Source organism: Antechinus flavipes, chromosome 4 (assembly GCF_016432865.1).
Source record: "Antechinus flavipes isolate AdamAnt ecotype Samford, QLD, Australia chromosome 4, AdamAnt_v2, whole genome shotgun sequence".
Lineage (NCBI taxonomy): Eukaryota > Metazoa > Chordata > Mammalia > Dasyuromorphia > Dasyuridae > Antechinus > Antechinus flavipes.
Window position 1 is genome coordinate 6,075,617 of NC_067401.1, and position 16,811 is coordinate 6,092,427.

The 16,811-nt window shown below is 43.9% G+C and overlaps 1 protein-coding gene across 5 annotated transcripts in view; it reads right to left on the minus strand.

Annotated features, from left to right (window-relative positions):
• ASB18 (ankyrin repeat and SOCS box containing 18) overlaps positions 1–16,811 on the minus strand; it is a 413,251-nt gene that overhangs the window by 358,883 nt on the left and 37,557 nt on the right. For all 5 annotated transcript variants that reach the window (XR_007953850.1, XR_007953851.1, XM_051999124.1 and 2 more), the window contains 2 exons: positions 7,933–8,437; positions 949–1,062 (listed from right to left, as the gene is read on the minus strand). Coding sequence is in view for 3 of the 5 variants with exons in the window: in XM_051999124.1 (XP_051855084.1) it covers positions 949–1,062; positions 7,933–8,437 (619 nt within the window). In the remaining 2 variants the exon portion in view is untranslated. The remainder of the gene's footprint in view (positions 1–948; positions 1,063–7,932; positions 8,438–16,811) is intronic.

Below are 16,811 nucleotides of genomic sequence, written 5' to 3' on the forward strand. Positions count from 1 at the left end.
TGTTATAGTAGTAATAGCAGTAGCAGTAGAAGTAATAGTAGTAGTAGTTGTTGTTGTGAAGACCGAGTTAATACCATGGATGCCTTAGAATCAGCCCGAGTCAGGATAAGCAAAAGTCCTTGGTCTTTATTCTTGGTCTTTAGGGGTAGAAATGAAGGGGATGGACACAAGCTCTCCACGACCTCCCTTCTCCTTGTCTATTCTGGTTTGTCTTACTCCACCCCCAATCCCTCCTACAATTCTCTGTTTACACCAAAAGATCGAGCTAGCACAGAATAGTGGGAAGGGCCATTTTCCAAGCATAAGCTAGTAGAATATTGTCCAATCCATAATTAGCCTTAAGTCCTCGGTTGTCTGATTCCAGTGCATCTACTCAAGAGTTTCAGCCCTTTACAGTAGTAGTAATAAAAGGTAACTCAGGAGCTGGGAAGACCTGGGTTCAAGTCCAGCCTGGGACATACATCAATTGCTTGACCTTGGGTAAGTTTTTGACCTGTCAGTACCCCATGAAACTTTCTAGATTATAAATTGCAATGAAGGTTCTCATCTATTTTTGTAGATAGCATTACTCATTACATGAGCTTTCATAGGTCAAGTAAATCACAGATTGGATAAAAGAAAAAAGCAGCAGTAGTAGAAGTATTAATATTAGTAGTTGTAGAAGTAATAGTAGTAGTAGTAAAAGTAATAAAAATAATAGTAATTCTCTTCCTTAATGTATAGCCTTTGTTTAAGGACAAGTAGTCAGGAAAGAAGTTCTAGATAAAAAATTGAGTCCATCTCTCAGTTCTTTTCTCTGATATCTAATGGAATCTAAGTTTACTCAGATATTATTGTTCCACCAAATTCCTTGGGCAATTTGGCCTTGAGAGAAAAGAATTCCCTGAAGAATAAGGAAGAATTCCTTTAGAAGGGAATATTAAGTGAAAAAAGAAGCTGCTTCCTTACCTGAAACACATCCTCAGGAATTACTTCTCTCCATTTTTCTGAGACCCGGAGCTTTGAGTAGGAGTTGAAAAGGATCCCGATGACTTCTGGGGTGGATGCACAAGACTTCAGGACCTGGTTTTTGGAAGAATTTAAGAGAATGGCTTAACTGTTTTGTGGAGACATCTTCAGGGTGAGGTGCCAGTGTGGAAATGAAGGATGAGATCCTGGATGACAACGTCTCTCCTGATATTCTGAAGCAAAATATAGAGATTTGGGCAAGAGGAAAGGGGAAACTTCAGTGACTAGTCACACTAATTGCAGAGCCAACCTCAAAGAGCAGTTCTTACTAGTTCTAGGTCAGGTTGGCAGGAGGTGTCCAGTAGAGTGCCCTGCTCTCTGACATTTTTTAAATCCATAACGTGGATGGATGCATCCAAAAACATGTTTATCAACTTGGCAAGTGACACAAAACTGGGTGGGGGGAGCTAACACACTGGCTGGTCAGTATCCAGAAAGACCTTGGTAACTAGACATCAAGGGGTTAAATCAGAAATGAAATTAAATAAGGATGACCATAACTTCTTGAGAGTCAGGGCTGCTTAATAGATGGAAAGGTAACTCAGGAGCTGGGTTCAAGTCCAGCCTGGGACATATATCAATTGCTTGACCTTGGGTAAGTTTTTGACCTGTCAGTACCCCATGAAACTTTCTAGATTATAAATTGGAATGAAGGTTCTCATCTATTTTTGTAGATAACATTACTCATTACATGAGCTTTCATAGGTCAGATAAATCACAGGTTGGATGAAAAAAAAAAAAAAGGAAAGTCTTATACTTGTGTTAAAAACTCTGACTTTACAAATACAGGATAGCATTATTCAGAAGAAGAAGCATGGCTAGGAAATAGTTTGTCTGGAAAAGATCTGGGAGTCTTAGTGGACTGCAAGCTCAGTATGAAGTGTGACATGGCAATGGGTGTGTAGGCTGTGGGGAGAGACTTAGTGGAATTTTAAGCTGCATAAGGAGAGGTAGAAGTCACATCCCCAAATTGTTGTCATTCAATCCTTTCCAGTTGTGTCCAGCTCTCTGTGACCCCATTTGGGGTAAGGTACTGGAGTAGTTTTCCATTTCCTACTCCAGTTCATTTTGCAGATGAGCAAACAAAGGCAAATAGAGTAAAGTGACTTGCCCAGGCTCACACAGCTAGGATGTGTCTGAGGCCGGATTTGAACTCGGAAAGATGAGCCTTCCTGACTCCAGCATCTATGTGATTGGTGCCCTCTAGCAGCCCCAAGGAGATGATGATCCCTGTCGGGGGCACATTTGGAGTCTGAGTGCTGTGGTTTAAAAAGGTCATTGATGAACTGGAGAATGTTCAGAAGAGCAAACAAGGATGGTAAAAGTCCCTGAGTTTTGGTCCTATGACCAATAGTTAATCATCCTGGGGAGGAGGAGCCTCTTAAGGAGAAATCCAGCTATTCCTTCCAAGTGGTTGGAGGGCTGCCATGTGCAAGAGGAATTAGCTTAACTCTTCTTGGCTCCAGTGGGTGGAAGGAAGAGTGATGGGTGCAAGGTGCAAAGATGCAAATTAAAGCTTAATGTCAGGAGGAGTTCCCAACAATGAGAGCTGGCCCGGGAGGTGTTGTCACCCCCTTTCTGTAGACTTCCAGCCAGGGGCTGGATACCATTTTTGTCAGGCTGTGGGGGAAGGCTACAACGGTGAGAGGTCACTGAGCTCCTTTCTACCCCAGAGATTCTGTGAAATGGGAGGTAACTGGTCATAACTACTCACTTCCACCTCCAAATGCAGCTGTGAAACCAAGTCTAAAGGAGAAGATGGTGACCTCCAAGACCCAGTGATGGGCAACGTCACAAAGAGTCAGGGGAGGAAAGGAGAGAAGAATTGGCAGAAAGGAATTAGTCTATTTTTCTGTCAGAAAGGACTCTTGGCACCCCGTGTTTCTCCTGATTAGGTGTGGAGAAACAGGATGTTTGCGTTCCCTAGTCTGGTTCTGTACTTTGGGCCAAAGAGTACTATAATCTGTCTCTTCTTTGACACATAATGGGGGGAGAGAGAGAAAGAAAAGGAGGAAGAGGAGAGAGAGGGAGAAACATAGACAGAGAGAGACATCTACAAACAGGCAGATTTACACTTATAAGGGACCATAATCTAATTCATCCACATCATTTTACAGATGAGAAAACCGAGGTCTGGGGGAGGGAGCTGTCATTTTCCCAAAGTCAAGCAGATAATCAGAGAGGCAGGATGCACAGGCAATTCCTGGAGTCGCAGAATTAGAATTGAAGAAACCTTAGAAATCATCTTGTACCATCCCCTCATTTTGCAGATGAGGAAACAGGACCATAGAGATGAAATGACTGACTTACCTAAGTATACACAGATCTTTAGGATCATAGACCTACCACTGGAGGGACCTTATATTTTGTCTGGCTCAATCCCTTCATTTTGCAAACAAGGAAACTGGGGCCCAGGAAGGTGGGACTATTTATTTGTCTAATGTAGCATAGGTCATAAGAATCAGAACTAGGATTTGAACCCAGGTCCCTTGCCTCCAGATCCATTCCTTTTTACACCATTCTATGCTACTGAAGAAGCACAAGTGCTTCCAGTATCCTCTATTTTGGGCCCCCTGAGACAAAGCTCTTATCACCCCACCCTAATTATTGATGTTTCAGTTTTTCTGGGATTCCAGTTGGCTTTAACCTCCTCGCCATTGTTCCTTGATAAGGAGACACCTCAGTGTCCCTCAAAGTCTCCTCACCCACTGACTCAATAAAAAGCTGAATGACTCTCAAAGCTCTCACATAACACAGAGCGTCACCTCCTCTTCCTTCCCTTTCTTTCTCCCCCTACCCCATGGTTGCCTTCCTCAGTGACAAGAAATCCATGGAGAGTAGAAGCTCTTCCTCCCCTCCCCTCTCTGGATCTCTAGACTGTGACCAAGTCTTATTGTCTGTCTTCAGGAATTCATTTTCTGTCTCTTCTCTGTTCCACCTCTCTGGGGCTCCCTGGTCCACCTGCCCCCTCCCATCCCCAGCCTGCAGCATTTCCCCGCCAACGCTGCCAGTTGGCTGGCTGCCTTCAGTGTTTTCATGTCAACACAATCTAAATCTTTCTCCTACCACCTTTCCCTTTTCCTCCTCTCCTTCCTCCTCCTCTTCCTCTTCTTTCTTCCTTCTCCTCCTCCTCTCCCTCCTCCTTTCCTTCCCTTTGCACCTCTCCTTCCTCCTCTTCCTCTCCTTCTGTTCTTTCTCCTTCTCTTTTTCTTCTTCCTCACTCTTCCTCTCCCTCCTCCTTCTCTTCCCCCTCACTTCTCCTCCTCCTCCTTGCTGTCTGCTAGGGAGGCGAGCTGGAGCTGCTGTGGCCACATTCTCCTGACATGCTGATGTCATTAGTGCTCACACACGCTCTCCCCAGCTAATGAGGCGGCAGAAAGAAAATTGAGGGAAGAAATCACACAGGCACATTGCTTTAGATGTAGATGGAGGGATCAAATGAGAACGAGAAAACCAGGGCTAAGGTATTTATGAGTTTCCCAGTTCCCTCTCCAAGGGAGAGCAAAGCACAGTCCCTGAGCCAGCAGCCCGCTTTTCATCACTCCAGCCCTTGCCTGTTTTTGAGTATGGCTGATGCAGGGCCATAACCAGGATGGGGTAACTGGGGCTTTGCCTCAGGGAATCAAAATTTGTAGGGTGCTAATAGCACTTGTGTTCTCCAGGAGGCAAAACAACTAAATCCAATGCCTAATTAGGAAGATTTAAAAAATAGTCATCAAAATAAGGAACTCCCAATGAACAGCTTCCTGCACTGAGGCAGTTTGGCTTCTTCCAATTATATGAATCTGTGAGGAGAGTTGCTTGAACCACTGAGAGGGTAAGTGACTCATCCACCATAATCATTCAATCATATATGTCAGAGATGGGGTTTGAACTCATATCTTTGTGACCCCGAGGTCAGTACTCTCTGCATTGCCTTTCAGGAGGAATAATATGATAGGAGGCTCCTCCAGTGATGCTCTTTTTCCTTGTTGTTTCTTTGCTCCTATGGCCACGTCTCCCTCTCCATTCCTCTCTCTCCCTCTCTCCTCTCAATGTCAGTTTGCCCAGTTGGGATCAGGCTGCCCATGGTCTGGATGGCTCAGAACTCCCTCCTGTTTCTGGCACAGGATGCTGCCGTTCACTAGATCTGGGCTCTTGCTCCATTCTAAGCGGAATTGGTTTTAAAGAGTTGATCTGAGCCCACCTGTCATGTCCGCCTGCCCCAGGCGGCAGAATGATCAGCTCTGACTCTGGCTGACTAATCCCACCCCTCACCCCAGATAATCCTGGGAAATGCAAATCAAGTTTATTAATGGGGAATCGAAGGGATCCCTCATCCAAAGCCCTTTGTTTTATGGTGAGGAGACATCCCAGAGAAGGGACCGCCTTGGTTGTGCTCACAAGGGTAAGAGGTAGCAGGGACAAGATTCTAACACACGGCCTCTGACTCTAACCCAGGGCCAGCATGCTTCCCACTACTGCTTCCCTAAAATATAGATGTGTCACTTCCAGGAGCCAGAGGTGAACTGGGGACATGGAACCCCTGGATCATGGTAAGAACCTTGTACTTAGATTTTCACCTTTATTATTCACTAGCTGTGTGACTCTGGGCAAGTCCCTTAATCTATCTGGGACTCAGTTGCTTCATCTGTAAAATGGGCCCAAGTTATCCCACCTACCTATCATGGTTATCGTCAAGCTTACAGGAGAGAATATACATAGGATGCTTTGCAAACCTTACAATATTATGTCAACACCGATTGTGATGATTATTAATGAGAACACAGAGATGCTTTAATCCTGGCTTTGTCTCTCTGTGACCCGAGGCACATCACAGCTTCTCTCTGGGACCCAGTTTCATTCAAGGACTGAGAGTCAGGGCAGATTAAGCCTCTTCCCTCCCCTCGAAGCTGTTGAAATCCCCATAAGCTCGGGATGAGACCTTGGTCAGCTTGGACGATGACGGGGCCAGCCATCTTTTTAGCAAAATTGAAAACCCACCAGCTTCCTGCGTGACTTTAGGCTGGCCGTATGTCCTCTCCGGGCCTCAGTTTTTGATTTGAAAAATGACAGAGTTAAACTAGGTGATCTCCATGATCTAACTTTCTATGGTTGAATGAGAATTCAATTAATTAAGCATCCAGCAGACTTCTAGAATTGATGTGCTCTCATAGCGAGGGCACAAACATCTGCTGGCAGGTTCAGGACCATAAAGTCAGTTCAATTCTTCTGAAGCCAGGTGAGGTCCACATACCCATTTGGAAATATTCTAACAACCCCAGTTCAATGTAATTGGTTTCCTTTGGAGTTTTATCTACTCGATTCTATGCCTCTAAAAACATCATTCTGAGAAAGGTTTCGGCAGACTGCCCGCCAAGAGGGTCTAGGACACAAGACAGGTTGAATCTCGTTCCTGAGGGGAAGAAGGAAGGGGATAGCAGAAGTGGTTAAGTGGGGCATTGGTCCGTTGCCTTCTAGGGTGGCACCCTCAGCCTTCTCTTGACTTGGCTGGGGTGGGGAGCCCTGCCTTTTACCTCCTCTCCTTCTACTTCCTTGGAGGGGGTTCCCTGTTGATCCCAGAGTCTCTCCCCACCTCTGTAGCATGATTTCCTGTGACTAAAGTGTTCACTACCAAAGGGCTTTCTCCTGGACCCGAGCAGAGCTGCCTTGTTAACCCTGGATTGGGAATGATAGGAGTCACCGAGGCAGAGAAGCCTGGTATAGCTGACTCATTGCTTCGGGGCCAGTGACACAGTCCAGAGTCACCCCTGGAGTCTCTGAGCAGCTCTGTCCACTGCTGCCTGTCCTTCTGTCTTAGGGAACTTCCCTTTATCTGGGATCCACAAGCCCAAAATGTGTCACACAGTGTCTGGGAAACCTCCGACCTCAGCAGTTCTGAGCACCAAGGATGACTCCTCGACTCTATTTAAAGTCTAGCTGTTGGCCACGGATGCTACATTCTGTGCTGCCCCATTGTTGCCCTGTGTACCCTGGCCTTGGGACTGCCTTTGGGGGGTGTGGAGGCTCTGGTCAGTTGCTGCTGAACCTTGGGTGATAAGTCCCTTCTCTAGGGGAGATCCCAGCACTCGCTCTACTATGACCAAGGCAAAACTGGTGCTGCTCCTTGTCACAGCCAAGTCAACACAAGGCTGGGGGGAGGGAGCCCTGCCTTTTACCATCTCTCCATGTACCTCCTTGGAGGGAGTTCCCCATTGGTCCCACAGCCCCCTTCATTTCTGCAGCCTGCTTGATTTCCTATGATCAAAGGATCCAGGGTATTATTCTGTATTGGCAGCTGTAGGGCCTTGCTTGAGGATACAAGTCACTGTGTGCCCTCTGTCATTGGTTTCCATGAGCCATAGAGCCCTGCTCCAGAGGTGGACTAGACTTCAGGGGCCATCTAGTCCAACCCTCTCAGTTTACATATGGAGAAACTGAGGCTCAGGGTCAGGTGGCTCATAAGTGAATTCAAGGTTTCCTTACTCCAAGTCCGCCCTGTATCTCCCACTCCTTGGAATAACCCTAATATCTCCCTCCTCCCTGGGCTGTTGAGAAGATTATACAGACTCCTGAGAGGCCATTCCTTATCTCCTTATTTCTGGAGAGAAATGGTCCTTGTTTATTATTTAAAATCTTTCTTATTGCCACCCAAGCTCAATTATAGTAGGTGATTTTTAGGACCTTTTCTACCCCTGAATTCATACCCAATCATTGAACAAACTTCTAAAACCGAAGTTTTGTATGGAGCATTCCCTGTGCCAGGCGCGTCTCTCTGAGCTTCCATTTCTGGAGGAGATAATGGCCTCCAAGGCTGTTTCCTGGTCTGAATCTATGATTCATTCACTCAACACTATTGACTTGTATTGGGCCTGCATCAGCAAGCCCCCCATATACCTGGCAGGCAAATGGCTGGTGAATGCAGCCAGCTTTTCCCACTCGTACCTTCTCAAAAGCCCCAGGCCAGATCCTCTGGGAGCCATGGTTGAGGAGCATTTGCACGGTCCTGTGGGGTCTGCACTCCCTCTTGAAGGAGGCGCTCTGAAGAACACAGGCCATGGGGGAGGTACCATTGTAGTCAAAAACGTTCACCTTGGCTTGGTTCTGTAGCAGTAGCTGCACCAGGAGGTAGCTGGCGTTCTTGCAGGCTTTGTGGAGGGGACTCTTCTCTTCCTCGTCGGTGGCGTTGGCATCTGCACCATGGCGTAGTAGCAGGCGGCACACCTCCAGGTAGCGCTCCTGCTCGTAGGGCTCCCGGGCTCGGCCACAGGCCACGCTGAGGGGGGTCTCTTCACGGCTGTTCCGATTGTCCACACTGGCCCCATGTTGTAGGTACAGAAGGGTATGATCCCTGAGGCCATGTTTTGCTGCAACGTGAAGGGGGCTTTCCCGGCCCTCACTGCTGGCTTGGTTTACCAGGGCACCATGTTTCACAAGCACCTGGGCACATCTGTCAAGGAAAGACAGAAATAGGCTAGAGGAACGATGTCACTGGCCCCTTGGCAATCTAATGCCTGAGATGGGCATTTGGAACAAGAGAGAACTCAGTTATTATTTTTGATAACTCCTAGGCTAATATAAACTCTTTGAGGGCAGGTACAATTTAATTTTTGTCTTTTTCTCCTTATTAGCTAACACTTTGACTGGTATACAGTAGCCCTACATATCATTAACTCCCTATGATTAAATCCTGCTCTACCAGTTATCCTACAAAGGATAAGTGAATCCATGTCTTCCTTACTCCAAGCCCAGCCTTGTGAATATCTCTAATACCTCCCTCCTTCCAGAGCTGTTGTGAAGATCATACAGAACCCTGAGAGGCCATTCCTTATCTCCTTATTTCTGGAGAGAGAAGGTTCTTCCTTATTACTTAAAATCTGTTATTTTTATTACTTAATTTATTATATACTTTATTACTTATTATATATACTTTATTACTTAAATTCTAGGTATGATCTGCCAAATACTAAAGAACTCATACTTTGTGTTTATACTAGAGATACTACAAAGGAGTAATGGCAGTTGTAGAAACAGAAGTAACAGGACAAGTAATAGTAGTAATAGTAGTATCAGTAGTAACTATATTAACAATAGCAGCAGCAGTGCAACAGTAATGGTAGTGGTGGTGGGATCAGTGACAGTAATAGTAGTAGTAGTAGTAAATGACATCGTTATTATAGAAAATGACCTAGACAACTCTTTAATGCTATAATTTATAGAACAGGTGCCATCTGCATGAGAAGAGGGCATTTCCTCATTCAGATTTCCTACATTAATTATGTTGTGACGCTAATCTCCTCCCCTCTCCCATGACATCACTATAGGGCCTTAAGTGGCAGGAAGCTTCTTACCTTCATTATTTTATCTGAACCTAATGACCTCCCATGTGACAAAAGTATCCCAATCTCCATTTTACATATGGGAAAATGAATTCCGAGAGACAATGTGACTTGTCTTCAATCACAGCTACTAAAGTATCTGTTGTGAGATTTGAATCCAGGTTTTTCTGCTTCCAAGTCCAGTACTCTGTTTTCTATAATAATATAGCAGCAGCATAACTTACTACTTCTACTACTGTTACTATTACTAATACCATTACTACCACTACCATCACTATTACAACAACAACAACAACTACTACTACTATTACTACAATTAGTACTACTACTACTACTACTACTATTACTACTATACATTTACACAATACTTTAAGATCTTCCAAACTCTCTACAATGATCTCTTTTGATCCTCACAACATCCTTTGCAGGCATTTCACATCATTATTAGCCTCATTTACGGCAGTAAGGATCTTGAATTCAGGCCTGGTGCTCTAGTCACTGTGTCACCTGGCATTAAATCAAATGTTATCACAGGTAGAATCATAAAAGCTCATATTTGGGAGGGATCTTAGTGTCCATCTAGTCCCAGAATCTCCTTTATAGCATCTCAGATAAGTCATCGTTCAACCTCTGCTTGAAGCCCTTCAGTTATAGGCAATCTCTTCCCTTGTAAGTTAGCCTGTGCCATTTTCACTAGCTCTAACTGTGAAGAAATTCTTGTCACCTGACATCCAAATTTGACATCCGTTACCTTTCCATTGCTCCTAGTTCTGCTCTCTGGGGTCAAGTAGAAAAAAATCTCATCTTTCTTCCATGCTACATGTTCACACACTAAGAACAATAATCATGTGGTCCCCAAGACTGATCACAACATTCCAGGTATGGACCGAAGATGACAAAGTAGACTGTGTCTCTCTTAATGTAGCCTAGGAGAGCTCTTTGGCAAATCACACATTTGATTCATGGCAAACTTGTGGTTCACTATTAACCCCCCGATATTCCTCCCCTGAAACTGTTTTCTAGTTATTTTGATGTTCTTCATTCTGTTTCTGAGATTGATTACTTGAAGATCTTATTTGAGGTAGGATAGTACAGTAGAAAAGGCATTAGATTAGGAATCAGAAGATCAGGGTTGAATTGTGGCTATTACTTACTTCTCACCCTAATTTCTTAATGCTTTGCTTTCTTGATCTCCCAAAGCAAGTGGACTCTTGGATCCCTTTCAGATCTAACCCTATGATCTTTTGAACTGAAGGGTAGGATGCCCTATTCTGCTACCTTCCAGCCTTGTGATCAGAATGTAGCTGAGTTAATTCAGAACCCTGGGGATGGTGAAGCAGAAGAAGCCAGAGCTTCAATGTCATGGGAATAAAAAGCAGCAGCTTAGGGGTGAGAGCAGGATGAGATGAGTGAGCAGCTAGAAATGCAGAGGGGGTGAATCCCAGAACCAGGTTGGGGGCCGAGAGCGCTTTAGATAAGAAGCCCCACCGGGGCCTTAAAATAACATTCCATTTACAAATATTTTATTTACAAACAGCTTTTCAGGAACACACTTAAAACATCACAAGGCATCCACCCATGTAGGAACCAATATAAAGCCCTGGCTCACTGGGTTCCAGGAACCAGGGAAACCCTTCTTGTGTCCCAGACCTTTCCTTATGTCATTAATTCACTAATCAGTCAATCTATTAACTCACTCAGCAGACCACACCATCTGCATGTCATTTACTTGACACCTACTCTGCTGCCATGCAAGTACCCTCGATTCCTTCCCTCCCCCCACTTTTCATCTCTTACTCTAACAACTAGAGGCAGTGGAACTATTTATAGTCAGCAGTCACATGGAAGGAGATGAGACTCGTTCTTTGTGACCCTAGAAAGTAAACCTAGGAACAATGGAGTGTGTGTGTGTGTGTGTGTGTGTGTGTGTGTGTGTGTGTAATCTCACACTGACAGATGTAGATTTTGTATAAGGAAACAAAGCCACTACTTTTGGCACAAAGCATTTGTCCACCTGCTCCCTGACAACAGCACTCACAAATTTTCCCTGACCAAAATGTCCCTTCCTTGGAAGCCACTTCCCTATAGTGTTGCTCCCTGATTAGAATGTAAACTTCAGGAGGGCAAGAGTGGCTTGCTTTTATATTCATATCCCCATTGCTTAGTATATAACTGGAGCTTAATGAGAGCTTTTTATTTATTCAACCAGTGCCCACTATGTTCTAGGCAGTAGTTCTAATAGTAATAGCTCGTAATTGCATAATGCTTAGTTTGTAAACACTGTACAAATATCATCTCATCTTGTCTTTATAAAGATCTGGAAGGAGATGATTTTATTATCTCCATTTTACAAATGAGGAAACTGAGCTAAAGAAAGGAGATATGACTTATCCAGGGTCAAATGACTAGAAAGTGTCTGAGACTGGTTTTGATCTTGGACTCCAGGTCCATCGCTCTGTCACTGAACCACCCAGTTAGGCACCAGGGATGCTGAACAAGAATATGGTCTTTACTTCGCCTGTTGCTCCTCTCCTGGCCATTAGACATGTTAATTAGAAGTAGAATTGCTATCATATAACAAGGTCATCCTAAATTCTAGTCACCATGCAGAATGCTCTCTTCCCTGAAAGCTTGAAAGAATCTGGGGATCTTATCACATTGTGGGAAGCCCAGGCTGTGGGGTTTGACCCCTAAGTAAGCCACCAAAACCTGGCTAACTCCAGGACTACAAAGCTGTGTCCCTATGTTCAAATGCTGTAATCTTAGAAAAATGGCCCTGGGTTAGAAGCAAATAGGATGCCTTAAGAGGTCTCCTGTCTAGGTTGAAGGAGAACATAGTCTCATTGTACCTTGTGTTACCACATCAAGACTGAGGAGGAGGGAGATGTTCAAATTTAGCCACCATAGTTAAAAGGAGGACAAGAACATCTGGAGGAGGACAGTCATCATGGTGAAGAGTCTCTGGTCCAAATCATATAGCCACTGACCAAAGGATCCTTTCATATTTCTCTGGAGCAGAGAACATTTATGTGGTATCTATTTCCAAGTTTTTAAGGGACTATCACGTGGATGATGGATTCACCTTATTCAACTTGGCCCCAGAGGTTCTTGCAGAGGTAAAGGGACAAATGTAGGGTGGATAATTCAGAACTGTCTAAAGTGGAATTTTTGCCTTAGCAGCAGGGAACAAACACCAAGGAGTCAGTTTCACTTTTTTTTCCCCTGAAGCCTAAGACATAGATTCAGAACTGGAGGGGATCTTGCCATCATAGTTACAGAACCGAAGAAAATCATCATTGAGCTCAACCCCCTTATACCACAGATGAGGAAAGTGAGTCAAGAAGAGAGCAAGTAACTGAGCAAGGATTCCCTTGCTCGGACCATACCCTGTACTCTCTCTTATTTGTAATTGTAATTACAAAGTATCTCCCAAAGTAGTCAGCCATTCAGTCAAACAATAACAAAATAAATCTTCCTAAGTAGTCAAAGTATCTCCCTAAATAATGATTTAGTTAATCAAACAATTAGAAAGTGTCTTTCTAAATAATCAGAAAAAAAAAAACAATTAGAAAGTATCTTCTGAATTGTGAAACAATTAGAAAGTATTCTTCCTAAAAGTATCTTCCTAAGTAGTCAGTCAGTCAAGCAATTACAAAATATCTTTCTAAGTAGTCAAATAATGACAAAATATCTTTCTAAAGAGTCAGTCAAATAATTAGAAAGTGTCTTTCTAGATAATCAGAAAAAACAATTAGAATCTATCTTCTAAATAGTGAAACAATTAGAAAGTATTCTTCCTAAAAGTATCTTCCTAAATAGTCAGTCAGTCAAGCAATTACAAACTATCTTTCTAAGAGTCAAACAATGACAAAATATCTTTCTAAGGAGTCAGATAAATAATTAGAAAGTATCTTTTTAAACAGTCAGAAAAACAATTAGAAAGTATCTTCCTAAGTAATCAGTCACTCAGTCAACAATCCTTGTTTCTTAGTACTGGGGATACAAAGACAGGGCCTCTTCCTTAAGGAACAAGGTCTCCTTTTGGTCTTTTTATTCTCAGTGCTTTAGGACAGTGGTTATCACATGGCAGTCACTGAATGGATGGGTGACAAGATCTGGGTATATAATTACTAAAGTTGAAAGGAAAAGAAGAACATGGAATCATAGTAGATAGGGTGCTGGACTTTGAGAAAGGGCTGTGTTCAAAATCTGACTCTTGTAGGCTGCATGACTTAAGCAAGTTAGGAAGCTTTCTGAGTCTCTCTTTCCTCATATATAAATTGGAGGTCCTACCACCTGGAGCACCCCCTTTCTCAGGGTTATTGTGAGCTGGACTCAGGTGATGTAAGTGAAGCAACCTACACATTTCCAAATATTCTGCCCACCTTAGAAGTGGCTGTTATTATTATTATAAACATATCCTCCCTCCCCGGAGTTTATAGGAAAATGGACTCTACTCTCTATGACTGTCCCAGCCATGATACTGAGCATGGATTACTCTCTGCAATGTGGAAACCTTCCAAGGAGGCAATGGTCCTGAATCCCTCATCCAACTGCCTGGGATATGGCTCTCACTTTTTCATATAGCGCTTAGTTGCATTTCTTCCCAGCAGACTGACATGTTAAGCTGTTGTCCCCAGGTATAAGCCACCGCACCAATCCCTGAATTCTAAGAACAGCAGAGGAGCTTTCTGGGGCCCCATGCTTACTGGACTCTAGTCCATTTCATTTTAGAGATGAGGAAACTGAGGCACACAAGTTTAAGTCATGGGCTGGAAGTCACACATGTTGTAAGTATAAGTACTGGAATTGAGCCCAGGTTTTCTGGTTCTAAAGACATGAGGGCCAGTTTTTTTTGGAACACAGTGTGTGTAAAAGAGAAGACTGTGTTCATTAAACCTAGAGAGGTAGGCTGGAACCAAACTGTGAAGGACTTTGTGAAGATTTCTTTTTTTGTCCTGGAGGCAATGGCGAGCCAATGACCATTGTCAAAAGAGGGAATGGCTTAAGAAAATTTTCTCTGAATTTTCCGTGCAGAGTTTTCTCTGGAGAAATTTAATTGGTTTGAGGGAAAAAAACCTACTAAAAGAATCTGGGACTCATAAGATGTGGCCAAGAGAAGGAAGGAGGGAAAGAACAGGTATGTGCTGAGCTCTTCCTGATATTGGACCAACAAGAAAGGGAAGCCCAGGGTTACTACAACAGATGAGTTCTAAGTACTATATCATTATGATCTGCAACTTAACTCCAAACTACCATTTATTTAGAACTCCATACAAGGAATTGTCCCTTCTCTTTCTTATTTTTATATCATACATAGGCTCTAGATTTTAAGGATCTGAACTAAAGCAACTTTTGACTTATATTAGTTGCATGATCTCGACCTAACCCTTAACTTTGCTAGATCTCCTCTGTAACATAAGGAAGGTGGAATGTGTGTCCTCTGAGAATTTTTCCAGCTCAACTTATGAGTCTATGACCCTGCCTATGGATAGGAGACCGCTATCTGTAAAAATTGAAAGGGCTGGGAGCGGGAGGTTGCCCAGTTCTGACCTGGGCACCTCAGGCCTGAAACTGGGGTCTGTGAACAGGCCTTGTCATAACCTAACAGACAGGCAGAAACCAAGAACACCCAAGAGTCTGCTTGTTAATAGCCTCAGTCCTGAATTAAGGGTATCATTTCCATCTGAGAATGCCAAAGTCACTATGTTTCCAGACTTCACAGGTTGGGGATTAAGGAGACATTGTTGTTTAAATAGCTTCTGATTTGGTGCAACTCAGATAAACACACCCTCCCTGGATCCTCCCCACCTCCCATCATCTCCAATTAGAAGTACCCTGTCAAACTCCTGGGAGACAGGAAGGGAAGCAATATCTCCCACTGCCTCTCTTTATTACCAGCAATAGAGAAATAATTAATTTGAGCCAAATTCACCTAGACTAAGCCCTGTCAACATTATATGTGTAATTTTAAGGAATATGACACTGCTCGGTCAGAGGCCTGGTCTGTGACTTTCCAAGGACAAAAGGAAGATATGGAGCTAAAGCTTTTTCTTAAACCATTTCCTTCTTTGACAATGGCCATTGGCTCGCCATTGCCTCCCGGAGAAAAAAGAAACCTTCACAAAGTCCATCACAGTTTGGTTCCAGTCTACCTCTCTAGGTTTATTGAACACATTTTTGTCTTTTATGAACACTGTGTTCCAACAAAAAAATGGCCCTTATGTCTTTGGAATCCAAAAACCTGGGCTCAATTCCAATTCTTATATTTATGACATGTGACTTCCAGCCCATGATTTAAACCTCTGTGTGCCTCAGTTTCCTCATCTTTGAAATGAGGGAGTTGGATGAGGTGACCTCTGAGGAAACTTCCTTTTATATATCTGAAATGAAATGAACTGGGTCTCTTGCAAAAGATCAGTATTGGGTCCCCAAAAGAAGCTCGAAAATCTTGATAAAAAAGTTTCCTCATCATGATTGTTCACATGAATTATCCCTGCCTCCCCACAAGCCAAATGGTGTCTTTTGTTTCTCTTGTGGTTATCCATGCACTCTGTTAATTATATCCATCAGACATTTTGAGGGTTTCTGGGGGAGGAAGGAAGATAGAGCCCATAGCCTAGGGGTCTCTGCCAGACTCAGTTAATCTTTGTGAGTTTTTTTGTGGGCTCACCTCAGACTGCAGGGAGAGTCTCCCAAGATGTGGACAAGAATGCAATTGCCCATCACTTTTGCTATTGCTTTCTGGAGCCAGCTAGAATACTACTTCCTTTAATATTCCTTCCACATCATGGTGTTAGTATGCTTCCCAGTTTGGGGCCATTTGCACTCCCAGTTTCTATACCTTTTTGTGCCTTTAAGTCACTGAGGAACAGGTCAAAGAGCACTGGGATAAATGTGATCTTTGGGGCACTCCCTAGGACTTTCTTTGAGGTTAATGTGGCAAATACCACCAAATTCAGGGGACCCATCCAATGGAAACAGCCCCATGGTTCACAATTATTGTCTTACAAAATCCTTCCTTCTCCTGAGGAACAGGAGAGGAGAGGACGGTCTGAGAAGTCCTTGTAAAGGTCTGGGGTCTAGTAACTGTTGGATGACCATCTGGCTTTTGGCCAAGCAGAGATTCCTACACTGGAAGCTGTCATGAAGCCTCTGGAAATTCCTTCTGTCATCGGGGGTGATGTTTCCCAGCCAGAATCCCTTGTGACAAACCAGAGGGGCTTAGAGACAAAGAACCCTCATCTTGTTTTCAGTGTTAAGTAACTGGATGTGATGAGCCCGTCGGCTTACATCAGGATGACTGCTGCGGGGAAGCAGTTGCTTGGATGACACAAGGCGAAACAATGTCACCTCTGATGGGCCTGGGCAAGGGCGGCCAGTGGCAGTATGGGAGAGAGCTGGTGCTGCCCAGGGGCCAGGTGGGAGTGTGCCATTTACAGAAGGGAGGGGGGGTGTGTATGTTCATGGGCTAGTACACATGAA